The sequence below is a fragment of the Clytia hemisphaerica genome, unplaced genomic scaffold, assembly GCF_902728285.1.
Source record: "Clytia hemisphaerica strain Z4C2 unplaced genomic scaffold, Clytia hemisphaerica genome assembly, whole genome shotgun sequence".
Taxonomy (NCBI): domain Eukaryota; kingdom Metazoa; phylum Cnidaria; class Hydrozoa; order Leptothecata; family Clytiidae; genus Clytia; species Clytia hemisphaerica.
The window spans coordinates 420,535-446,525 of NW_027104179.1; the positions used below are offsets into that span (position 1 = coordinate 420,535).

At 35.2% G+C, this 25,991-nt stretch overlaps 5 protein-coding genes across 5 annotated transcripts; 2 read left to right on the forward strand and 3 right to left on the reverse strand.

Annotated features, from left to right (window-relative positions):
• Positions 1 to 2,395: 2,395 nt before the first annotated feature.
• LOC136814715 (chymotrypsin B-like) lies at positions 2,396 to 4,490 on the reverse strand. Its single transcript, XM_067071133.1, has 4 exons — positions 4,360 to 4,490; positions 3,828 to 4,184; positions 3,159 to 3,362; positions 2,396 to 2,788 (listed from the first exon to the last, which is right to left on the reverse strand). Exons 1-4 carry the CDS (start codon positions 4,427 to 4,429, stop codon positions 2,454 to 2,456), a joined length of 966 nt encoding a protein of 321 aa, XP_066927234.1. The 5' UTR covers positions 4,430 to 4,490; the 3' UTR covers positions 2,396 to 2,453.
• A 1,232-nt stretch (positions 4,491 to 5,722) lies between these two features.
• Positions 5,723 to 8,363, reverse strand: LOC136814717 (chymotrypsin B-like). Its single transcript, XM_067071134.1, has 3 exons — positions 7,962 to 8,363; positions 7,378 to 7,581; positions 5,723 to 6,125 (listed from the first exon to the last, which is right to left on the reverse strand). Exons 1-3 carry the CDS (start codon positions 8,287 to 8,289, stop codon positions 5,791 to 5,793), a joined length of 867 nt encoding a protein of 288 aa, XP_066927235.1. The 5' UTR covers positions 8,290 to 8,363; the 3' UTR covers positions 5,723 to 5,790.
• Positions 8,364 to 9,241: 878 nt separating this feature from the next.
• On the reverse strand, positions 9,242 to 12,238 carry LOC136814713 (chymotrypsin B-like). Its single transcript, XM_067071130.1, has 5 exons — positions 12,143 to 12,238; positions 11,740 to 11,862; positions 10,613 to 11,044; positions 10,157 to 10,366; positions 9,242 to 9,691 (listed from the first exon to the last, which is right to left on the reverse strand). The coding sequence occupies exons 1-5, from the start codon at positions 12,186 to 12,188 to the stop codon at positions 9,357 to 9,359; spliced, it is 1,146 nt and encodes a 381-aa protein (XP_066927231.1). The 5' UTR covers positions 12,189 to 12,238; the 3' UTR covers positions 9,242 to 9,356.
• A 4,113-nt stretch (positions 12,239 to 16,351) lies between these two features.
• Positions 16,352 to 17,807, forward strand: LOC136814741 (uncharacterized). The gene is made up of 4 exons (XM_067071162.1): positions 16,352 to 16,552; positions 16,678 to 16,942; positions 17,052 to 17,361; positions 17,498 to 17,807. The coding sequence occupies exons 1-4, from the start codon at positions 16,415 to 16,417 to the stop codon at positions 17,805 to 17,807; spliced, it is 1,023 nt and encodes a 340-aa protein (XP_066927263.1). The 5' UTR covers positions 16,352 to 16,414.
• A 4,499-nt stretch (positions 17,808 to 22,306) lies between these two features.
• LOC136814718 (uncharacterized) lies at positions 22,307 to 25,211 on the forward strand. The gene is made up of 3 exons (XM_067071135.1): positions 22,307 to 22,669; positions 23,151 to 23,403; positions 24,859 to 25,211. The coding sequence occupies exons 1-3, from the start codon at positions 22,325 to 22,327 to the stop codon at positions 25,098 to 25,100; spliced, it is 840 nt and encodes a 279-aa protein (XP_066927236.1). The 5' UTR covers positions 22,307 to 22,324; the 3' UTR covers positions 25,101 to 25,211.
• Positions 25,212 to 25,991: the final 780 nt, after the last annotated feature.

Here is a 25,991-nt window from a genome sequence, read left to right on the forward strand (position 1 = left end):
AAACATGGGACGGCAATTTGGCCACCATTTCACCGGACCTCCAAAGTCATTTGATTTGAGTTAATGAACGGCGTATTAAAAAAATGGCAAAACGATGGAGCGTTTGACATCACTCGCGCGGCAAGTTACACACACGTTATTTGTTAATCCCATCGAGCGATAGGCGGTTAGGCGGCGGGTGTTCTCTAATTCTCCGATCGGCACTATCAGTGAAAGTTATCGTTACATGTTACGAAAGGAAGTATGAATGATAGACTTGGTGGAGTTATCAAAACAAATTTGTTGTCAAAGAGATTTAACAAGTTAGTGAAAATACAGACCAGATATCAAACAGTCCCATGTTTCGACCGATCGTCTCAAGTTAAAGCAGTTGATGGTATGTACATTTAAAACGTGGAAACTTTTGTGATAAATTTGGAGATTTTCTTACACGTGTATTCAAAACATGGAAAACTTTTGTCGTGAACTTGACATTTTCTTCCACATGCATTTAAAAAATGAAGAAAACTCAAGTGATTTCCTGGCATGACAATTTATTTTATTTTCTGACATTTTTTTGGAAATTTTGATTGTTTCCAAGTATGTGACATTTTTTGCTCTTGCAGCATGCTTTTAGAAATCATAAAATGGCTTCTGTTTGGGGAATTTATTCCTATCGCCATTCTTTCAGATTATGAAATGTTTCCCAGTATGAGATTTTTTTTATTTTTTTTTGCATTCTGTCGGAAAATATCAAATTGTTTCCCTGTTTTGAAAGATTTTTACTTTTTAGCACGTACATTATTTCAAAAAACTCCAAAAGTTACTTTAAATTTTTACATTTTTTACAATATTTTATATATGAAAGTATAATGCAAAATATTTTCATCTCATTTGGAAAATATATAAAATTTTCTTTGGTTTTCTTACTGTGGAATATTCTCCTTTTTGTTATTCTTTCATTTTAAATATTTGCCCTTTTTGGCTACATAATATTTCTGGAAATCCTGGGAAATCAGCGCTTAAAATACTGTAATAATTATATATAATCAGGTCTTTTGATGTGTTCAACAACACTCTACTTGGCGGTGCGACGCCGGGTGACCACTAGTATAATACTAAAATCCATTTAAAGTCCACCTAACGAAAATTAAAGTTCTAGCCAATTTGATTACTGTATGTTGTTCTCAGTCGGGTTCAGCTTAGATATATTTCGTGGTCCGTAGCTTTGAACCTACAGTCATCTTATGAATAATCCTGTAAACTGGCAATAACATAAATGGAATTTTGAAATTCTTAGGGACTTGTTGCTTGATGTTGTCTGAGATTTAAAGCACTTTGAAATCTTTCGAGGACATCAATTATTATTTTAACATTTGTAAAGGAAATATTTATCCGCATCTTTGCGGCTCTTGTTAGTTTCATACTTCTAAAACCACTCTCTTAGGGACCTCACAAGCTTCTGATTGGTGCCGTTTTATATCCATGCACACTATCTACATCACGTTCTGTATTATAAATATTTTTCGTTTTTTTGTCTGTTCTTGCATCATATTTTATGATTCTGTTAATATTTTTGTCAAAAATTGTCGTTAAGACATTAAAATAATAACTGAATAATTAATTAGTTCCATCCTTCTAAAACCACTCTCTTAGGGTCCTTGCAAGCTTCTGTTTGGTTTCATTTTATATCCAGTCACACCATCCACATCACATTTTGCATAATAAATATTTTTCGTGCTTTTGTCTTGCTAGGCATCATATTTTATGATTTTGTCATTATTTTTGTAAGTAAGTGTCACTATGTCAAAATAGGTTGTTATTCTATTCAATTGTCATTTTATAATATCTAAATAGCATGTATTACTTTTTTGTAATTTAATGCGCTATGTATTGATGTTATGTTATGTATCTGTTATGATCTTTTTTTTTTTTCCGGTCTGCACTTTGTTGACCTGTGACCTGCGACCTGTGACCTGCGACCTGTGACCTGTGACCTGCGACCTGTGACCTGCGTTTTACACTAACCGCCTTGAAAATTCTTTAGGGGGGTCTTCAAATTCAAAAAAGACCTATACCACGTGATAGAGCTCTTCAAATTGAGCAAAATAATGTATTATATTAACGTCTCAACTTTTCTAGATCAACATTTTAAGCTTGGTACCATCTAAATTCCGAATCAGCATCGTCAAATTGACTAAAATCAATGGTTAAAGCTTGTTCAACGGTATTTTGAAAAAAAAAATGAAACGTTTTGAGCGGGCTGGCCACAGCCTACAAATACTGACATTCAGCGCCAAAGATTTACTTCATATGAATATGATATATTTGAGAAAGACCATCACATTTAATACTCACAGTAAAGGGTAAAGAATAAGGTGGTTGTGACTTGCAATAAAATTGACGTAAATAGGGAGAAAAGACATTTTCATTTGATATATTTATTTATATAAAAAAGTATACTATTTAACATTTCATTTCATGTTTTGTTCGATCCAGTTTCTAAATTGTCCAACTCTGGCAAAGACAGTGAAAGCATCTTTGATGTCACATCTTGGTGATCCCCAGCTAACAGCTCCATGTAATGTCCATGAACCATTACTGTTTTGACAAACAAATGGACCACCTGAATCACCATGGCAACCAGATTGATTGGCAGATACATCAGTGTTAGCAGCACAGAGCATAGCGTCAGTGATTGGTGCATATTTTCCATTCATTCTTGAACAAGTAGATTTGTCTTGGATGGTCAAAGCAAGTTGTTGAAGGATGGTGTGTGAGTAACCAGGATGTCTTATTTTCCCCCATCCTAAAAGAAGACATTTTATTGACGTCAAAATAGAGCATAGCCTTTACTTGAGACGCCAAAAGAAAGCAAAGCCTTTACTTGAGCCAACCAACTTCTTGCCTATTGTAATTAACAATCAAAATTGGAAGAGCAAAAGATGGACAGTCAGAACCAGAACACCAGAAAATAATTTATTAGCTCTCATTTGGATTTGAATTAACCTTTTCATAATTAAGTTCTTACAAGGCGATCAAGGTGGGAAATTTTACTTGTAATTTTGGCGAATTTTTTGTTGTCTACCGTATAAGAAACTGGTACTTTCATTTTTGTCTAATTTCAAATCAATGTTGAACGATAACATACAGAAAATATAAACAATGTGCTATCCTACCCGTAATGTAACATTTGCTGCCAACTTGTGGAGCATCGCCTTGGTTAGGTAAGCAGACTGGTTGAACATTTCGTCCGAATTTTGCTGGAGTAGCCAATTGTAACAAAGCAATATCATTGTTCAATCTTCCGTAACCTTGATGAGTGATGATTTTTGAAACTTGGATGAATTGTTCACCTTCGTTTCTTCGCCTATCGTGGTCTCCTGAATATTCGAGAAAAAAAGTATTTCATTCTGCTAATATCAAGGATTTATTATACACTGGATATACAAGTAACAGATTTTTGCCGATTTCTCGTGTACTAGCTAAATGAGTCGTTTATCCAGTGTATAATAAATCTTTGCTAATATATACTACACAGTTTCGTATAAGCATAGGGTCATCTTTGAGCCTGCATTTCTTGAATATGCTTATTATTTATAAGTCAATGTGATGATAATGTAAGTTACATTTTAAGCAAATGCTCTTTTGCAATTTGGGAAATTAAAGGCTTTGTAATTTTGTTAACTTGAGGTTCAGTATATGCTTAGACAATAGTTAAGTTTTTCCATGATATGAGCCAAGATATGCTTACAAATAAAAAAATGTGTAAATCAATGGTCAATGAGTCATACATATACTCTAGGACAGATAAAAGGAAAATGACAATACGAACTAGCACCGATTACCTAATTTGACTTTGAAGTCACTCGCACTTCTTCGATGGACACAATGAGCTGCAGTAACAACCCATCGGCTGTTGATGATTGAACCTCCACACATAAATCCACCATTGCGGTGAAGTCCGATTTGCCATGGCCATGAATGGGCATTTGCGTCTTTTCCTCCGACAACTCTGGACATTGCAACTTGTGGGCGTCCACATGATCCTTGGGGTGGGTAGGTTCCTGGTGCACTTGTTGGTGGAGCAGGGGTACTTGGGCCACACATGTTACAACTTTTCTTGCAGTTTTCTTTCACGTATGCATTGGTTTTGCAATGTGATGCCCAATGTGGACAATTTGTATTCTTGTCGACGCATCCTCCTGAAATTTAATCATCAATGAGTGTGACATTCGAAAATCATTCCAACAAACGGATACTATGGAATTTTACTTGAGCAGAAATGATTTTATATAATTTTTTTTGTAACATTTAGAGCACTGATAGTAAGGAGTCTCAAAAATTGCGTTAATTATGGATATATTCTGATCATTTTACCTGGTGCTTGGGTTGGAGCTTGTGTAGATGGACCACATAAATTGCACAACTTTTGGCAGTTGACTTTCATCCAATCATGATGACAAATGGCTTTATCGTATTGATCACAAAAGGTAGATTTATCTGTACAAGCTAAAAATCAAAATAGAGTATTGCTAAATGCTAAAATTTGTATAGACAAACTATAGGTAAACTCATTATACAACTTAATTAATATATATTGTTTAATGTTCCGATGGTCAAGATTCAATTTAGTTGACAAAATCGGTATCAACAACCTTTTAGAAAACTATTTTGGCGGAATATTGACATGGTTGAAAAGCAAATATCTCTTAGGGGAATGCATGAAATAAAATTTGGCAGATTAGCGGAAAATATTTTCTTTCCACCAAAAATTCCTCCTTTACTTTAAGATATTTCGTTTTCATGAATTAATTGGAACAGATGACTTACCCAAAGTGGCCACAATCAAGGCTGCTAAAACGATCAAAGTCTTCATCCTGAGTTTTGAATGTGACATTTCACACAAAACAGGGGTATTTATATAGGAAAATCTTTTGAAGGTTCAGTAAATAAAAAAATTGATTGTTTTACCTCCTTTGCATCGGTACTCCATTGACACACATTTTGCATACCATATAATTAAAAGATGAAATTTACTCAAACTGTCTAAACAATACCCTTGTATGAAATGATAAAATTTAAAATGCTTATAATTTTCTTGGTAACAAGTTTGCAAGTTAGGGTTCTAACTTTACCCACCAAAATGTTTCAAATTTTAATTAATGGAGTGCACCTGGGTTTTCCCATACTTTTCTGCAATAGTTCATTATTTAATAATTTCATTCCGTAAAATGTCATATTTGAACAACTGTACTATATTAAATACTCCTGTTATAGTATTCATTCCCGAAGACCTTTTAGACACAGGGGTAAAATTAAGAAACTGAAATCCTTTTTTATCACTTTTTGACTTAATCACGCCTAAATAAGGGCTAAACTTTTCTAAACCAACATTAAAAAATAGCAGTCCAGACATTTTGACCACGTTGACTTTCCTTGATTAAAATATCAAATTGTTAAATGTCGGTTGAAGATTTAGATTTTAGTATAAGAACTAACGAAAAAATTTGGATTGAATTGCAACAATTTTTTTATTAGAACCAATTTTAAAAGAAGCATTTCAAAAACGTTCGATTAGATTTGATTCACCTTCCCATAAAAAGTGCTTATAATAGGGAAGGTTTTAGTCATATATTTGCAGAAGTTCTTCCCAATAGTATAATAAGAATAGGGTCCAGGGTGTACACTGTGGCGCAATAGAAATAGAAAAAGACCAAGTGCCGTTTTTGAGTAGGTTGGGTTTTCTGTTTACTCATTGTTAGAGATAGCATACAAAGTCTTAATGATAAGTAAAATTGTTATGTTCGTTCATTTCATATTCTGATTAATCCAACTTCTAAGCTGTCCAACTCTTACAAAGACCGTGAAAGCATCATTCTTGTCACATCTTGGCGATCCCCAGCTGACAACTCCTTGTAATGTCCATGAACCATCGCCATTTTGACAAACAAATGGACCACCTGAATCACCATGACAACTAGATTGATTGGCAGGATTGTCAGTGTTAGCAGCGCAAAGCATTTGATCAGTGACTGGATGATATTTTCCATTTCTCTTGGAACAAGCAGATTTGGTAAGTAGTTTCAATGCAAGTTGTTGAAGGATGGTGTGTGAGTTGCCTGGGTGTTTAATCTTTCCCCATCCTTGAATAAAATGAGATTAATTTCCTTATACAATAGAGTCTCCTTGATTCGATCATTTGTAAATGGAATGTCTCCTTAGCTAGGATATAATTTTGGCCCCTTCATTAATCAAATCTTCAAGTCTCTAAAAACTCGAATTTTCTGCGATTCGCACAAATTTTAGTTCCCATTCACTTGTCACACAAATACGTGAAAACCACATGCCGGCCTATATTACGACCTGTGACGGCAAATAGCAATTCTCTATTCAGTGCGCAATCAACGCAGAAAAACCATGACGGCAATCCAAAATCTTGGATAAATGGTGTAATTTAAGTTCATTGTTACACCCAAAGACCTGTCTATTATTTCGATTCCATTGAAGTAACAATACCATGATCAATAATTTAGTAGTTGCTGTTATTATACATTTGGGAATCAATTAGAAGATTTAGTTTGAAAGAAACTCATTTCTATTACGCTTGAAGGATTTATCGGGAATTTGTTAATACAGGGTGTCCCAAAAAAAGTATCGAGTTCGAACATGCTTCTGAGTAGAAGGTTGTTGCGTGTGTTTAACAAAATCTAAGAAAATATATACCAACACAACAATTGTTTTTACAACATTCGTTATGATTAAAAATTTTTTTTACAATTTTCATGACGTTAAAGTTATTAAGAAATGTTTATTTGTAAAAGTTATTCATGAAAAATGTCTCATGAAATTGAAATTAATATGCGAGCCCCCCCCCCCCAGCGGCAACCCTAATCACGCCATCACGCAAAAAAGTTTTCTCCATCACGCTTCACGAAAATCGCTAAAATTTGTCATCACGCAAAAAATAGCGGAAAATAGCCCAAATCACGCATTACACCTCAAATTTTTGCCCTATCACGCATCACGCCAAAACCTTGATCACGCCATCACGCCAAAAATAATCTCTAATCATGAAAAAAGTCCCTGCAATCACGCCATCACGCAAACCGCTGGGGGGCTCATATGACACAGAGAGAACTTTGATAACCATTACAAATTTAGAGAAACACACACAAGAACTATCTACTTTTTTCCGGACACCCTGTAGTAAACATATGTTACTGATACAGTCTGCTAGTTATTAACATGGTAATATTTGCTCTTCATATTTTTACTATTACAGTGACTAGATTGACGAATGCGAGATAAAATTTCCTCACTTGGGACTTAGCAGTATTGCGTGCTGATATCTTGTTTGATGGATTGATTAAAAAATCTATTAAAAAAAAGACTCACCTGTGATGTAACATTTGCTGCCAACTTGTGGAGCATCTCCTTGGTTTGGTAAACAGACAGGTTGAACATTTCGTCCGAATTTTGCTGGAGTAGCCAATTGTAACAAAGCAATATCATTATTCGAGTTTTTGTAATTTTTGTGGATGATAAATTTGAAGATCTGGATGAATTGTTCACCTTCGCTTACATTCCTGTTGTGGTCTCCTGAAATAATGAAACAACTCTTTACCCTACATCACAGGATTAGAACATTTCTTTCCTTCTGACATCCCCTTCTCACAGACCCACTGGGACCCTTTCCCACTGGAAAAATCGGCCAAAATATTATCTTCCCCGGTGGAAAATTATACTCCAAAATTTTTCCATACCAATCTTCACTGTGAAATATTATGCTATTTTTCCCAACGCCACCCAATTTTCTGACTTGAAAACGAAAGAATACGAATCCCTAGCCATAAATGGGCATATAAATCCCCATCGAGTTTTAGTCCGTTATTTCTATCCCCACTGGTTAAAAAAATCCTACCAACTCTGCGAGAAAGGGTGTATTAGAGCACCCCCCAACGGGACAACAAATAGCTTACCTAATTTTACCTTGAATTCATGAGCAGATCTATACAAAACACAATGAGCAGCAGTAACAACCCATCGGCTGTTGATTATTGATCCTCCACATATAAATCGGCCGTTACGGTGAAGTCCGATTTGCCATGGCCATGAATGAGCTTTTGCGTCTTGTCCTCCGATAATTCTAGACATTGCAACTTGTGTACGTCCACATGATCCTTTTGGTAAGTTGGTTCCTGGAATATTTGTACTTGCCGAGTTTAGTGTTGTTTGAGCAAAGCTTCTTGTTCTAGCTTTACCTAACGTAGCTAAAAATACTGTTGCTAAAATTATGAAAATCTTCATCTTGAAAACAAGTTCAACAGTAAAAATTAAAAATCAACTATTAGGAGAACGAAATAGATGTATACACGACAGCTAACCAAAACAAATCTTTGCAATTTTTATAGTTTTGTAATATACATCCAAAGCTGTGAAAACATACAAATAAAGAATATTTACTTGAAGAAGTATAAATAATCTTTAAAATTGCAACATTCTCACGAAATAAAGTCAATAACTTAACTCAAATACTTCATAACCACGCCCATATTTCAACTAGTCGAAAAAAAAAACGAATATTTGGGCTACTATTTTTTTTTACTTTATCCCATATAAAATTGACACCTTATAATTTGACGTTCTGCTGCCTGATTTGGGTGCGTTTCATGTGTGGGTTCGAATTCCAATCGGGACTCAACTATGTCAAATTTCAAGATATCGAAGTTGAGCTCCAATATTGACTTCTCAGTCGAACTTAGACACTCCCTAAAGGCTCTGAACTTCTAGATCATAGGTAAAAAATAAGTCAGGACCAACAGTCGAATATTTGCTCGTAGAATTATCTTGAATTGTGAAAGTGAAAGGACGGACATACATCACGAACTGAGCCAATATGAAAGGCCAAATGATGGGCCAAAAAGCAACTGGTAGTTATAATGCTTTATAAAATGTTGATAGTTTTCCTTTTTTTCCGTTTAAAGCTCACAAGTTAAAAATATTAGGCGCGTGTGGCCGCATTTGTTCCCTTTGAAGATTCTCCTTTCGACATTCTTCCTTTAAAGGAAACTTATTCCCTGATTCCCAAGTGTGTAATAGTAATTATAATTTACGTAAACACTTTTTTCATAAGGCCAATTGAGACCACGAGGCTGAAAAATTCAAAACATTTAGAACAGCCCAGCCTGACCTAAAATTTAATTGGTATAAAAGCGTATATCTAGTCAGAATGAAGGCACATAATTTTTCACACACTAAATTCTAGAATAGTATTTAGACATATCTTTTTAACTAGGATTTATTCAAACAATAATGCTCTCATATTGTGACACTAAAAATATCCTAGCAACAGTCATTCAATATCATTGGCTGGTTTACTTCATGTTTTGTTCGATCCAGTTTCTAAATTGTCCAACTCTGGCAAAGACAGTGAAAGCATCTTTGATGTCACATCTTGGTGATCCCCAGCTGACAGCTCCATGTAATGTCCATGAACCATTACTGTTTTGACAAACGAATGGACCACCTGAATCACCATGGCAACCAGATTGATTGGCAGAGACATCAGTGTTGGCAGCGCACAACATTTGATCGGTGATTGGAGCATATTTTGCATTCTGTCTTGAACAAGTAGATTTGCTTTGGATTTTCATAGCAAGTTGTTGAAGGATGGTGTGTGAGTACCCTGGATGTCTGATTTTTCCCCATCCTTAAAAAATGATAATGTAATTGGTAGACTTTCAACAGCTGTTGATGTATATAATAATTATGGATATTAATCATCGATAGAGAAGTCAATATTATAGATATTAGAGTAATCCTGAGTAATAAGTTAGAATGAAACAGTGAAAATTACTGAAAATTACCGGAAAACTCTCTTTTGCAGCCATCAAAGGCAATGTTACTTCAGTTGAGTCTCTGTAACACGACCACGTTAAGGGGGAAAAATTTCTTCGAATTATGGCAAGGTTTTTTAGGGCATTGTTAACTGAAGGGAGCAGCTAAGTTCGAGTTAAGGGAGCTGCTCGAGTTTTTGAGGCTCAACTGTATTTGGCTACGAACCAAGGACTTTCTTTTTTTACTGTACTTTCAATATTATCACTGGGGAGAGTGAAGTTTAGATTTTATTTTAGTCTCGCCTTTGTGATATAGATATCATCTGTATTGGTCCTACCTGTAATGTAACATTTGCTACCAACTTGTGGAGAATCTCCTTGGTTTGGTAAACAGACAGGTTGAACATTGCGTCCGAATTTAGCTGGAGTAGCCAATTGTAACAAAGCAATATCATTGTTCAATCTGCTGTTTTGGTAACTTTGATGAGTGATGATTTTTGAGACTTGGATGAATTGTTCACCTTCACTTTTTCGTCTATCGTGGTCACCTGAACAATTGAAAACATTTTTTTACGGAACTTCAATTTCGATAGAGATGTAATGGCAAGAAAAAGTATATTTCAAGTGCTATTTCAAATCTAGCTTTAACCCTTCAAACCCGAGTGACGTTTATACACATTTCAAATGGATTTAAACAATTTTCAGAAAATGTTGCACGCTGGAAAGGTTAACACTGTAGCCATTTATACTTTATTCCTACAAGCAAAAGGGGTTCTCAATATCGAAACTTTTACCTAATTTGACTTTGAATTCACGAGCATTTCTTCGATGTACACAATGAGCAGCAGTAACAACCCATCGACTGTTGATGATTGAACCTCCGCACATAAATCCACCGTTGCGGTGAAGTCCGATTTGCCATGGCCATGAATGAGCTTTTGCGTCTTGTCCACCGACAACTCTGGACATTGCAACTTGTGGGCGTCCACATGATCCTTGTGGCGGGTTTGTTGGTGGAGCGTTTGTTCTAGGTGGGTTTGTTGCTGGGGCGTTTGTCTTAGGTGGGTTTGTTGCCGGGGCGTTTGTCTTAGGTGGTTTGGTTGGTGGAGCCGGGGTGCTTGGTCCACCGCACAAGTTGCAAGTTCTTCGGCATTGTTTTTTTACATAGTCGTTGGTTTTGCAAATGATGGCCCATCGTGAGCAGCTACTATGGTTATCTGTACATACTTTTGAAAAGAAAAAATTGAAGAATTATTGAACATAAGATAGGCTAAGATGATAAGTATTACGGAAATTAAAAAAAAATGTATTTACTTCTAAGAATTATTTCTAGATATAAATTGTAGGATATTTGTTCTTAAAATTTTAAAAAGGTTGGTGAAAGAGAAATTTCCTTTTTTTTGGCGAGGATATGTCGAATTTTCAAATATAGAAATTTTGACGGGGATTTAATTTGACGAATTCCACGCCTAAATTAATTTACTTAAGGCACAAATAAAACGGACACCACTTCGTATAAAGTATACCCTTTCTCTCGTAAAAAGTAAGGAGGTTTATAGTTCATGACTGCCACCATATCGGAAGCGATACATAAAAAAACAATGATGATATTCTGAACCATCAGTAGTACATTTTACATCGATTATCAAAATGGAAATTCACGTTCTTTGAAATGGTTTTATGTTTTAACCTACTCTCAGGTACCTAATAAGCATCCCCCGCTAATTAATCTTTCAAAATGTTTTATGAAAGCTCCCTATGTTCCCCTAATTCTGCTGTATTAGCCTCCTTTACAAAGATTTTCCACCCAAGACATTTATATACCAACCCCCACCCCGCTTATTAAGTTTTGAGACTTTTTCCACCCACCCCACTTTCTCCAAACACCCTGTTTTTTTCCAAACCCAACTGATTTAATTACCTGGTTGTCTGGTTGGCGGTGCGGGGCATCGGTTGCAGGTTTTCGGGCATCTCTTTTGAACGTATGAATTTGTTCTGCAATATCTTGCCCAACGTTGACAGTAGGTGCTTAGATCTCGGCACCCTAAAGTGAATCATAAAGAATTAAGTTCATGTCATTTAAAATTATAATTTAAGTGAGAAAGTAAAACATCTGCCAATCTTTGCTGATTTGTTGAAAATGACTGATTTTACATCACTTACAACCAAGGCAGACAAACAAGACATTGCAATGGTGCATGTCATGAATAGGTGTATTATTACTGGCATCATACATACAAAAATTAAGCTAAAATCGATTTGATAAAGTTAGATGCCAACTTTTTCCCCGTTTAGATGATAATACGCTAAGCACGAGATCTTACCTAAGGTGGCAACTATCACTGCTGCTAAAATGATTAAAGTCTTCATCGCGTATGATTCGGTTGTAACGTGATTTTCGTTTAACTGAAGGCATTTTATAGTCAGCTCATGTTTGGAGTAGGCAAGGGGTGACAAAATAAACATTTCATAACTTATTTTTAATTAAGAGCTAAAATTTTCATTTAATTTTCCTGTGAAGTTTGAAAAAAATAATTCCAAGTTAAATCCGCGGAAAAAGAAGTTTAAAAACAGGCGACTGTCGCCCAAATAACATTTACTTAACAGAAGCAAATAATTTCTCAGATGTTTAAATTCACATAATAAATAATTTTTACAGGTTTTCACACCTTAGATGTTGGCAAGGCTTGAAAATTTACTAATTGACCGTTTTTTCCAAGCACTTTTACAAATTTTATCGTGAGGTTTAAATTCGATAAAACACCCCCTTCTCACAGACCCGGTAGAATTTTTTCAACCCTTGGGGTAAAAATACTGAACTGAAATACGATTGGGATTCATATTCCCATATTTTTTTATGGCAGGGGTATAAATTCTTTTGTTTTCAAGTCACAACAATTCAGTGGGGATGGGAAATATAGTACAGTATAATGTTATGCAGTGAGAATTGGTTTATTTGATTATTTTCTGTGGGGACAAAAATTGGGGGATAATTTTCCTCCGGGATATTATTTTGACCAATTTTTTCAGTGGGAATGGGTCCCAGTGGGGTGATAAAGACTACAAGCTATAGATCTCATCTGGTGATTCTGGAGCTAACCTATTAAACCCCGGGGGTTAAGCAAATGGAGGGTACGGTATGTGCCGCTCTTAAGGGTACCTTTTTTGGATTTCCAAAGGGTCGAAAATAAATCAGAAAATCAAATTTCAGTTCCACAAAGGTTTGGAGAAATAGAAAGTTTCAATTTTCTACCCCCGGAAAGATCGAAATTTGGTCAAAATTGGTCAAATTTGTCCCAATAAGGGTCGTAAAATTCACACAATTTTCCTTTGTTTTCTCCTTTTTGTCCCGGTAAGAGTCCAAGCGTCGAATGTTGGGTGACACCCCCCCCTCCCGTCAGCTCGCAACCCTAATACCCCCAACCCTCTAAATTTATGGCGAATTTCCAACAAATTGTTCCAAGCAAGGTGAGTTTGTTTATTTTCTATGCACTGTTTTATCAGAACCCAGTTTATGAAAAAACCAAGGGTAAAATTTGGGGGGGGGAGCATTGTAAGAACATGGGCATAGACTGTGAATCGAAAGAATTAGCCAAATTTGGTCAAAATTATTTGAATTCATAACTTTCGTAATTGAATTCTTCTACTTCTCAAGCAACTTTAGATCTTTTTATCCACTCCATGGAGAATTTTTTTTTAGGTCTTTCTGTAAATTTAAGTGAATTAACTTCAAGAACGCCAATAAGAACATCTCAGCCTCAAAATTTAGCAAAATAGACACATCCAAATTTTAAAACTTTAGTAACTTTATTATAGTCCGCTGACCGTACTGAGAAAATTTTTTGTGTGAAATATATGTTGCACGTCTCAATCTATTTAATACCTGAAGCAATTATAACTTGCAATGCTAACGGATGAAATTAAACATACACACTTTTTTCTTTATAAGCAACCAGGTTGCTAAGCCTCTAGCCCTTATTAAATCAGCCAAATTTCTTTAGATAATCTAACCATGATAATAAGTAGCCCTTGACCTGATACACTTTACATTTTTAAGAAGAAAATAATTCCTCAAACATACAGATAAGAGCTTTTAAACACATTAAAAACTAATTTCAAAAACATGATTCATTTTAATACATTGTTAAAAACAAGTTGGTAAAGTTGTCTTGAAAGGTTATAGGACTTTAAGAACAATGCTGAGCCTGAAATTACTCAACTTCAAGCAATTTAGGGCTTTAAAGTAGTAAAAATTGGGTATAACGCCTAAAATACCTCAATTACACCCTATAATAAAACAAGATAAGAACAGTTTGAGGCTCAAAGTGCCAAAGAAAAAGAACAGCCGAGCCTCAGAAAAAATTACTGGTTCTTATAAAAAAAAAGTAAGCATAAATATGGTATAATATGTGGGTTGATCAATACAAATTTTTCAGAAAATGAGCTAGAATGCTAGGTTGCTTATAAAAAAGATTACACATATTTCTAAGCTTTCAAAAAGATACAATATTTACGTAATTCATTAGAATAAACTTCCGCTAATTAATGACTTTCCTTATTATAATGAGTATCAGATATACACATTTTGAAAAGTGGCATCCAATTATTTTCTTCATGTCTGATGAGATGTTATAGTGATTAAGTTAAGAAGATGTGTTTTGATTTTTTTTAATCGATAAAGTAAATGATTTGGTAAAAAGTTGCACTCTGATTGTCGATTCAATCAATCAAGCAAAATGAAGCCATCTTTAGGTAATACCTTTCTTAGTATTTGAATATTTCTTGCCCTATCACTATTAACTAAATTTTTTTTACAAGGCCTAAAAGAAACTATAAGTATCAAGATTAAAGTCCTATTTTAAATTAGTTCGGAATGTTTTTTCTTACCTCAATAAATTTTGATAGAATTTGAATTAGTAATCCGGAGTGGAATAGTATTATCAAAAAAGAAAAGAATTTAGAAAATAGAAAAACGAAGATAAAATATGAAGAAGATAACAATTATTGAGATTTGAAAAAAACACTGCCAGCTAATTTGAAATAGACTTTAAATGTCGCAGTAGAAATTTTCTTAATGGCCGAATACTAATAGGCCTTTTTATAAATTATTTTAAGTGCAACAAATGCCTCGTTTTGAAACCATAATCAATGTGACTATATTCATACTACTGCAAGTGTTACTTTTTTGAATATACTGTTAGTGAATTTCTTATGAATTTCCCCTGGACTGGAATCAATTATCACAGAAATATTTTGAATAAGTAGTAGAGGGCCAAACCTTAGGATCCGCGACAACTTTTTTAGGACGCAACCACATGAATTCCATTCGAAAGTTGGATGTATTTGAAGACATTTTCGCGAGGGGGGTCCGCTGCTAAAGCCTGGCAAAATTTTTTAGGGCCCAAATTGGGAAATTGGCCCCGTAAAAAATTGACGTTAAGGGCGATGTTCGAAAAACACGGCCTATTATATATCGTTGGAACGGGAATCTTTCGCTGATCAAGAATCAATTCACAACTATGGCCTGAAAATGAACGTATCTCGAGCTATGACTCTATTTGTGAGGATAGGTAAATTATCTGCTTGACAAGAATTGACGTCAAAAATACTCTGAGAACTTTTCTCATCTTTAAAACCATCCAATTAATATTTTCTTCAACTTCAAAGAAAAAATAACAAAACTCGTTAGCAATTTATAAATTGAACTTGTAAATTTTAATTTTCAGCATCAGAATGGTCATCGCCCGACTCAGATTCATTTTCTTCGTCAAAATAATCATCCTCTTCTTCATCACTACTTTCTTGTTCTTCTTTTTCTTCGACCACTTTGCTTTCTTCCTTATTGCCTTCTTCCACATACATTCTCAGCTTCGTCGGAAGAGCAGGCTCATGACTTGTTTTGTTGTTTACACATTAATGAAGAAGGCTGCCGATGCAGCATCTTATAAACGTATGCCGTTCATTCAATTTGTTGGCGACCAACCCGTTTACACCCACATGACGGAATTGAAATACGAAAACAGTGAGATGTTCGAAAAGGTCATTCCTGTTCTTGCCCCGTTTCACACGCAAATGTCCTTCATTAGTACAATTTTCAAGAGAATCAATGGATCGGAAATATCTGATTTGGTTGTCAATGCTCGACTTATAGCAGAGGGATCAGCAGAGCAGGCATTGAAAGGAAAACACTACAACCGAGCACAGCGTCTCTACAAATTAATCTACGAATCACTTGCTCGGATTTTGATCAATCTTGGTATCGACAAAGAAATCAAATTCCCGGAAAATCTAAAATCCTTTATGGAAAATGTTGGTAAGTTAATTCTCCTTCAATTAACGGAAGAAACTTGGATGAACTAAAACCTTATCAAATTGATGTCTCAGTATTGTGGTCTTTCCATCATTGCCTAAAAATCAGATTTTAATGCTTCTAAATATCTTTCGCATGTTCAGGTGACGTCAACTTGAATCAGGAATCTCGTTTAATCTCCTTCCAAGCAATACTCGATGCTCTAGAGTTTGACGGCTACATCAAGGAACTTTTTACTTCTGCAACTGGCAAAAACCTACACCTAGCTAATTTTTTTGTAAGCTTAATGGAAATGATTAAAATCTTATTCATGCATATTGATTCCATACGTACTCACAACTGGACGAGGTATTTGGAGTCGATCAGACTAATGATGCCCTGGGTGCATATTTACGACAACTCCAACTATGGAAGATGGCTTCCGGTAAGGTTTAAATCTCTTTTTCAACAACAACAACACTCTAACAAGCATGCGTCCGGGACATCAATATTACGATGGTCGAATAGCTCCTCCCTTTCTGTTTTTGATTCTAAATGTTCTCGTTTTAGGTGTTTTGGTTAGAGATGATAAAGCTCCCCAAAAATCAGGCCGACATGATGGAGGAGATATTCGCCCAGTCGATGACCGATCACCCTTATTCAGCGCTTCCTCCTGATATGTGGATCGAGATGACAATGAATAAGAGCTCCAAATTAAAATCTGGATGGAAACGTTTACTGAAAAGCGAGAAAGGCTTGTTGGTCCATATGCGCAACACTAACAAAGTAAACATAGTGCGCCATACATTGAAGAGTTCATTTGCAAAAATGAAGCGTAAGTGTTCTTGAATTATTCAATTTAGCGATTCAAGGATCTAAATTTCATTTTATCTAAGTTTCTTAAGACAGTAAGTAAGGAAAGTAAAAACTATTTTATATTACAGGTCGGAGTGTTCATAAAGAAAATGTTCCGTCACGGCTCTCAAAGGACAATAATGCTGTCAATTCGGTGATTTCGTTACTGAATGAATGGGAAAGTAACCCGTTTCAGGATTCCCAGAAATTACGATGTATTCAATCTGGTGAATTGGCGTCTGATGAACTCGTCAAAGATCTAGAGAAAGCTCACGATGATGGTAACAAAATCGTCCAAAATTACTTCAAAGAACGTCTGTTTTCAAAAGTAAAATCTATCCACGATAGGCTACCAAGAAATAAACGAAAAACCTTTGCTAATATCGCCTCATTCAAAAGGTACAAGTTTAGGAATATTTTTCTTTAAAAGCCCTGAAAAAGTTCAGTTAAAATTGTATATGAAAAGCTATGCAGATGAGACATGAATAGAAGTAATATTCAAAAAAATTTTTTTATTCTTTAATTTTCGTTTCAGTGAGAGCAAGTCAGAAGAAGACATGGCTTTCAAGGCAACAGCAGCTGTACTTGATTTAATTGAGCAAGAGCAAGATGGAGCACTTGATAGTATCTTTGACCACCGTATAACCGATCATTGTCTACCAATAATCAACGTCAATGGTACCATACGCAAATGCCAAAAATCCAAATTAGTTGACATGTTGAAGTTTGTCGAAATAAAACCCACTTATTACACCGCCATCATAGACATGGGATTCATTTGGAGGCTAGCTATTCCTAATAACGATGAACGAGATAAAGGTGATGGTGCTGTATACACATGGTAAATGTTTTTTTACAGTATAGTATCTCACTACTTGTTTTCTCTCCTTTACCATAGTATAAGAAAGCCGCGGCTGGAATGATAACATTTGAATTTCTACTGTTCTATCTCTGTCGTATTTGATGACTATTTGTTGATCAAGAAATAAGTAGTGTAGCATCTTTAATGGTAAACTTTATTAGTTTGTAGTTAATACTTACTTCGCAGTGCGTTTTAGACATTAATGATATGCCCTTGATAATACACTTGCATTATAATATCATTGTGCAGGAAAGATCAACAATAAGAAATTTAAACAAGCACAAAATGGCTGGGCTGAAAGAACTAAAAAATTAATAAGGTGCCTTGAAATGCCTTCACAATATTTCGGTGAAATCTTTCTAGAAATCAATGAAATAGTACATCAAGATAATTCTATGAAAATTTCAAGCCAGCACCTTCAAAATTTATCATTCAAACTGACAGGAAAGTTGTTATCTTGAATATAGTTCTTATAATTTTAATTTTGGCGAAAAACTATCGTTTCCACAAAATACCCCTAAAATATGTCCAAAATCAGTTAAAGTGTTTCATTGTGTACATATTCAAAGATATCTAGAAATAAAAAATCTTCTTGTGAAGGAAAATAAGAGAAAAATTTCAAAAACTATCTACCAATAATAGACTGACAATCTTGATGTTCTTATAAAGCTCGGAGGCAGAGATGGAACAGAAATTAACTGAAAGGACAATACGGTACATATTCCAGCCGCGGCTTTCTTATACTATGCCTTTACTAACCATAGTACAATAAAAAATAATATGTTTCACCCAGTTTCACCTTAGGTTTCTTTTTTCTAGGTCTGACTACGCGAAAAGAATTTTTAACTTAATCAATTTGCGACATCCGAACGCCAGAACAATAATTTGCGTGAACGATTATTATGGCTCAGATATCATCAATACCAAAGATGGAGAGCATGATAAAAGGAAAAATTTCATAGGAGGAGAAGCACCAAATATTTTCATCTCGGCTTCGAAGAACCTTCCTCTGAAAAATGAGCTCCGGAAATTTTTCAAAAACAAGGCGAACAAGACAAGACTTCAGCAATTTATCAAATCTCAATTCAAAGAGCAGCTGATCAATACTGAAAAGAGGTTCTTTTACAGCACAAGAAGCGAATGCTGTGAAATTACAAAAGGTGGCGAGGTAAGTGTAGTTAAGAAATTATTGTTAGAGAGGGAAAGACAGAGGGAGAAAGAGAGCGCGTGTGTGTGTTTAAAAGAGGTAAAAATGAAAGATTTATACTTTTCTTGGTTTACAGACACGAACTCCAGATTTCGAATGTACGCGCGTGGAAGCGGATGTTATAATGTTTTTCATCTATTCTCAAATTCGCAAATCTTCTTCTGATACAACGGTGGTAATCGATGCAGAGGACACAGACGTTATTGTTGCAAGCTCTTATGTATCGAACATCTTGCCAGGTACCCTTGGAATCAAACGGAAGAAAGCAATCTTCGATGCAAAATGCTTAACTACTCCTGAAATGTCAAAAGTGATAATTCGATTTCATGTGATGACTGGTTGTGAATCAATTTCGAGCTTTTTCGGAAAAGGTAGGTATATAATGTTTTGTCGTTTATGATAGGCATGGTTAAAATAAGTTTCAAAGCCGAAATTGCGAGTAAAAGGTAATAGGTTGAATAGTGCATAGAAATTTCGATTTTTGTAATAATTTATTTTTTTGTAGGGAAAAAAAGCAGTTTGGAAAAGAGTCGATGGATGTGTATCGAAGCAATAACCACTTGCAAAAAGCAACACCTGATTCACTTGAAAAATTTGTCATCAAGTTTATATACAATGACAAGAAAAGCAACACTTTAAAGGAAACGAGAAAGAACATTTGGCGGAAAACAAAACTTAAGAACAAAAAAACACTTGCGAGAATCGGACCTGAAAAGTCCTCGAATGACCTTCGAACGACAAGAGTCTTGTATCAAATAAAAAACCTAGAATCATTTGCAAACCCTTCAGAAACGGGGACCCCTCTGGATAACGGCTACACGATAATAAACGGCGTATGCCGTCCAAAAACAAGTCATGAGCCTGCTCTTCCAACGAAGCTGAGAATGTCTGTGGAAGAAGGCAATAAGGAAGAAAGCAAAGTGGTCGAAGAAAAAGAAGAACAAGAAAGTAGTGATGAAGAAGAGGATGATTATTTTGACGAAGAAAATGAATCTGAGTCGGGCGATGACCATTCTGATGCTGAAAATTAAAATTTACAAGTTCAATTTATAAATTGCTAACGAGTTTTGTTATTTTTTTCTTTGAAGTTGAAGAAAATATAATTGGATGGTTTAAAGATGAGAAAAGTTCTCAGAGTATTTTTGACGTCAATTCTTGTCAAGCAGATAATTTACCTATCCTCACAAATAGAGTCATAGCTCGAGATACGTTCATTTTCAGGCCATAGTTGTGAATTGATTCTTGATCAGCGAAAGATTCCCGTTCCAACGATATATAATAAGCCGTGTTTTTCGAACATCGCCCTTAACGTCAATTTTTTACGGGGCCAATTTCCCAATTTGGGCCCTAAAAAATTTTGCCAGGCTTTAGCAGCGGACCCCCCTCGCGAAAATGTCTTCAAATACATCCAACTTTCGAATGGAATTCATGTGGTTGCGTCCTAAAAAAGTTGTCGCGGATCCTAAGGTTTGGCCCTCTACTAAAGCGCTGCTTATGACGTAATTTATGAAGTAGTTTATGAAGTAATTCCTCTAGTGTCAAAAGTTGAGGAATTAGAATTAGAATGTGGGAAAATATTTCTCTGATAGAGAACAATTTTTGATCACTTATTTTCCATAGAAGGGAGCAGGAAAAAACCCTTGGTGTTACTTTAGTAAATTTTTTGCCTGATTATTGAAAATCGTAAAATGCTCCAAAAATTTGGGAATTTTATAGGGATAAAAATTGCGTTTTTACCGGGATTTTCCTTTTTTTACAACTTCTTAGGGAACTGGAATTAGACGGATTTATGACTTTTAACTTTGAATACTTCTGTGCATATGATGCTTAAAGGTAGTCCAAAAAGTTGGGTATCTAGATATGACTCTTTCCGGCGTTTAGAATTATGATAGATACTAATGTACACGTTTTTTTATAAGAATATCCAAAGCCTTTGGATGACCTTAACTTTTCGAGTTTGAAGCCTACAAATGTCCTCAATATGTTATTTTTGCCATTTTTGAGTATCTTTGTCCATTTTCCTAAGAAATTCAGTGTTTTAGAGTCAACAAAATGTTCTTAACATGTTTTTCACATTTTGGTTATCGAAGCCTTATATTCTTACATGATTATATTATAATATAATATGAGTTTTATAGCGCCAGTCCAGGGAATATGATTTGGAGGCCAGTCAAAGTCAAGGATAAATCTTGACTCAAAACTATAATAGGATTTTGTTGTTTCTAATCGGGAACAAATTTTAATCCATTATTAATTTATTGACACAAATTAGGGAAATGCGGGAAATGCCATGTCACTAATTACATATTTTAAATAAATTAATGATTGGGCTATTTTTCAATATCCGATATGGATTTCTTAGGATTACAAACGTCAGAAGTTAAGAATTATGATTAATCTTTACGTGGGTATTTCCATCTTCCTTTTAAGTCCTTCCCTTTTGAATCTAATCAAATCTCAGAAAATCTCCCGTATAAATTTCTTGAGAGCTGTTTCATATACGATCATCTCCCTTTGATAGCTGAGAATTAGTTCTCTCAAAGGTGGATGGAAATTGATATAAGAGGGTGAATACTCTGTAAACTACGGATAATAGTTCCAATGTTACAATCTGGTTATGACATCAAGATGTAATATAGTGTGACAGGAAAAACTTTGAACCGATTTATATGCAGTACCAATCTTCTATAGTGACGCTGAAGGGGCGCTGAAGTCCATTCGCACTAAGTGTGCACTGAAGTTTGTTTTGCTTTCCATTTTTCAACGAATGCTTAAAAATTCTAATAAGAGGCCCCCAAGTGGTTTGCATGATGACGTGATAGGGACTTTCTTGCAGCGTGATTACAAGATTTGGAAATATTTTTCTCGTGCTTACATGATGAGAGGTCAAAACGTGATCGTGAAAATTTTAGAGCCGTGATACGTGATTTAGACTTCAAAGGGATGTGTAATCATCCAAATTTTTTTTTGCTGATTTTCGTGATCGTGATTGAAGAGAAATAATTGCGTCATATATCGTGATCAGAGTTACCGCTGGGGGCCTCTAATATTATATACCATTGAAAAGATAATTTAGAACACTATGATTTTTGCAAAAAAAATTCTTAAAAATTCTAGTGCTCTGAATTTCCTTCAACAGTATATAATTGGTCGTATTTTAAAACATTCGTTTAAAAATGGCAAGCAAAACAGGAATCAGTGTACACTTTGAATCGAATGGACTTAAGTATTAATTAATTTTCATCTTTACTTCTCCCATAGTTGTGTCACTCTTAATCGTCTACATACTTATCATGCTTGCTGTAATCGCGTACCTCGTACGGCGTTCATTCTACTCGCAAAATGGATATCTGGCGCGTCTCTTTCACCGACGAAATGATAATTCACCAGAGACCGAACGTAGAGATCGATTGTTCCGCAAAACCGGTCACGTGAAATTAAAAGAACAAAATATGATGCCTTATTCATACGAAGTTGTTAAAGCTCAATTACCTTATGGTGTTGATGAGAATGTTTTTTTCACTGAAGTGAGCAGAGTTCATATGACACAACATAAATTGCATGAAGGCTTTTCGTCCGCCTGGCGTGATGATTTGGAGCAGTCCTCGTCGATACAAGAAAGAAGAAATATACCTCAGGTATTATGCATGCACTTTAATTTTTAAACAGCAGCTATTCAAAATGCTGTACTGTAGCATAGTATAACTGTAGTTAGGCAAGGTGAAATCAAGCATAATATAAGCATAATATTTAGCATCAACTATTATCAAGAAAAGTTATTTTTCAATCCATCAAACAAAAACTAAAAGGTTCATGTTTCCACATTTATCAGTACAACAAGAATCATTTTAGAATTTTTAGTTTTTGTTTGATGGATTGAAAGATATCTTTTCTTGATAATTCCATGGCTCTGGTTACCCCATTGAGCACTCTGACATCATCGATTTGTCTAACCTTGATTATTTAGCATAAACTAAAATTCTTGTTACATCAGAAAAGCTCTCGACCTGTACTTATACGAATATATTTTGATTGACCTAACTGAATTTGAATCTTTAGTTTTCAATCTGGCCTCAAAAAGTACAAAAATGAAAACAATCTGCTTGATGACATTCTTAGCTTTATCTGGAATCACTACAATACCAACTTGAAAGCCCACAAGAATATCAGAAACAGCAAGAACAGATATACTCACAGCAAAAGATTCTACATCAACAGCAACACCCTCATTATCGGAACAAAAGGAAAAGCGCATCCGATGAGTTAAAAGAGAATTCTACCAATAATTTTAAAGAAGAAAATATTTATCAGAAATACCATGATATTGAAAACAACGAACTGACATTATTCAATGAGTCTTTATCTCGATCAGGTATGTGTTTTACCATTGAGTTTAAAGTCCCGCAGGCTGCTACAGATAAAACCAATGAAGTATAAGCCCGAAGGGCTAGAATTGATTTTCTAATCTTTCCCAGGCAAGAAAAAGTGAAGCCTTAAAATATGCGCCGAATTTTTGACGACGGATTGAATCTAGCGATTCCTTTGTTTTCGAGTGATATCTTTTTGGAAATTTAGATGTAAATTTTAGCTTCAATCTTTCATTTGTGTAAAAACCAGGCGGACCGCGCCAGGCCATGCAACTTTGGTAGGATTTGGTAGGCTTCAAATCTAACCAATGCGATTCGGTTCTATAGCCCTTCGGCCTTAAACTTCATTGGATGAAACTCTTGGATATGAAATTAAGACACTTTTAAATCATCTGAAACGCGGGTCACGCGAATTCTGGATGAAAATTCATCGCGATTTTTTTGTGAAAATATCAGAACGCTCTAAATTCTTCCTCCTCGATTTTCCTTTTTTTAAATTAAGAACCTTGGTTTGAAAGCTTAATGCATCAACGTAAGTCTTGTAACTCAGGATATGCTACAATCGAAATTTTGTGTGGGCTGTGTGTCGAAATTATCAAGTTTGCATCCGCAAATCTCTTAAATTGAAACGTAAATCACGTAACGACTTCTCTTACTACACAATTATATAGCGTCATTGTTTTGCCAAAGTTTAGGCTTGGAATACCTCTACGTAATGTAACAAGCAAATCAACATAACCATAAGATGTCCTTATAAGTAGAAAGTCAAAAAAGTAAACTAGATTACAGTTGGAAGAGTATTCTAATTTTACTTCTTGAATTACCAGTTGAATCCCGATCAGTAGTACTCTCAGGAGGGCGCCGGTGAACATGGTACTATGATTAGCCGCGTACTACTTACCCGCATCTCCTAAGTGACTGGCGGAGTGACTGAAGCGATTAAAAAACCCCAGTCCTGATTGATGACCCGCATAATCGAAGAGAGTAAAAATATTTGTTTACCGTCGTCCTCAGTTGATCAGGATCTAGACAAATTAGAACCTTAGAACCTTACCGTCTCCGTTGCAGAAAAACACATATTCATAAACTAGCTACTAGGGACTTATCTCGATTCAACCGTATAAATATACTATCGACGTCTCGGTCGATTTGTATCGAATAAAGGACGTATCGAATAATATGGCGTCGTTAATGCGAAAGGTTGCTTTGACGGTGACTTTCATTGAATGATTGAGCGTATCGAATAATAGAACGTCGAATTAGAAAGCGTCAACTTTAAATCACATCTTTATGATAAGCATCATTGCAATGTCTTCTGACATTACATCACGGACCCGTTAGCTGATTGGTTGTAAGTGACGTAAAATCAGTTAATACGTCACTTTCAACCAATCAGCTATTGTGTCTGTAGAAGACATTGCAATGGCGCATATCATGAATATATTGCTTCTTTTCCTCAGATTCAGTTCGATCACTAAATGAAGAGTTTGAGACGAGTAGCAGCCACAGTAGTACACCATCAAGCAGCCGAAGCAGCAGTAAGAAAAATAAATCACCTTTGACAGAACATCATTCACCGTTCGAAAAAATGACTTTCAAAGTGAAAGGTGAAAGTTCTTCGTTTAAAGAGAAATTGAAAAAGAAATTATCACGGAGTGTTAGCAATGATAATGTTCACTCTATGAAATATAATGATATCTGATAAAGATGTGTGAAATGCTGGACTAAATGTTTTGAGAGGTAAGCCCGGCGGAAGCATAGGGAAACTGGGGAGACTCCATCCTCCCCACGCTTGAGTAAATGAGATTTTTTTTCTCAAATTCCTAGCGAATTTTATCACATTTTTAGCCTTTCAGCCTCCCCACTTTTATGTTTGTTCCACCAGGTCTGAGAGGTATATATTTCATGTGTTTAACACAGGCGAATTAGTTTTACTTTACAAGGTGACGGGTGTGTCGGAGCTAAAAATCGAAATTTAACCTTAAAGAAAAAGATTTGAAGCTTTCGAAGCCCTTAGCAAAATTCTAGGTCCAAATTCTAGAAAAACAATTTTTTAAGAATTCAGAGATTTAATTGGTTTTGCCTGAGAGAGATTATCGAGATGTGGAAAGATACGCATTACTCAGCATATACCTGGTACATATATTTGATATAACCAGTAGGCCACGATTTTCATTATATTCATACTTCTTTTTCATATTTTTTTTAAATATAACTTTACCATACAATCATATTATTCGTACTTTTTGAAATTTGTAATATATTTATTTAAAAAACGGAACGTCTCTTTATTTGCAAAGCAAGCCATTTTCCTGAATACAACTTGCTTTAAGTGTGTGCTAATCTTTATCTGAGCACTGATTTAATAGAAAGAGGATTGTAGTTTGTATTTTTCCTTTTCCCAAAAAAGAAACATTGGTGTTGCGTCCAGCTATCGAGGAATCACTCTCACATCAATACACCTCGTTTTCACAGACCCACTGGGACCCCTTCTCATTGATAAATTGGCCAAAATATCGTATCCGGTGGAAAATTATACACGCTTTTTTTTATAAGAATGATGTAAATCCATTTCATCATGGATATTCTTAAC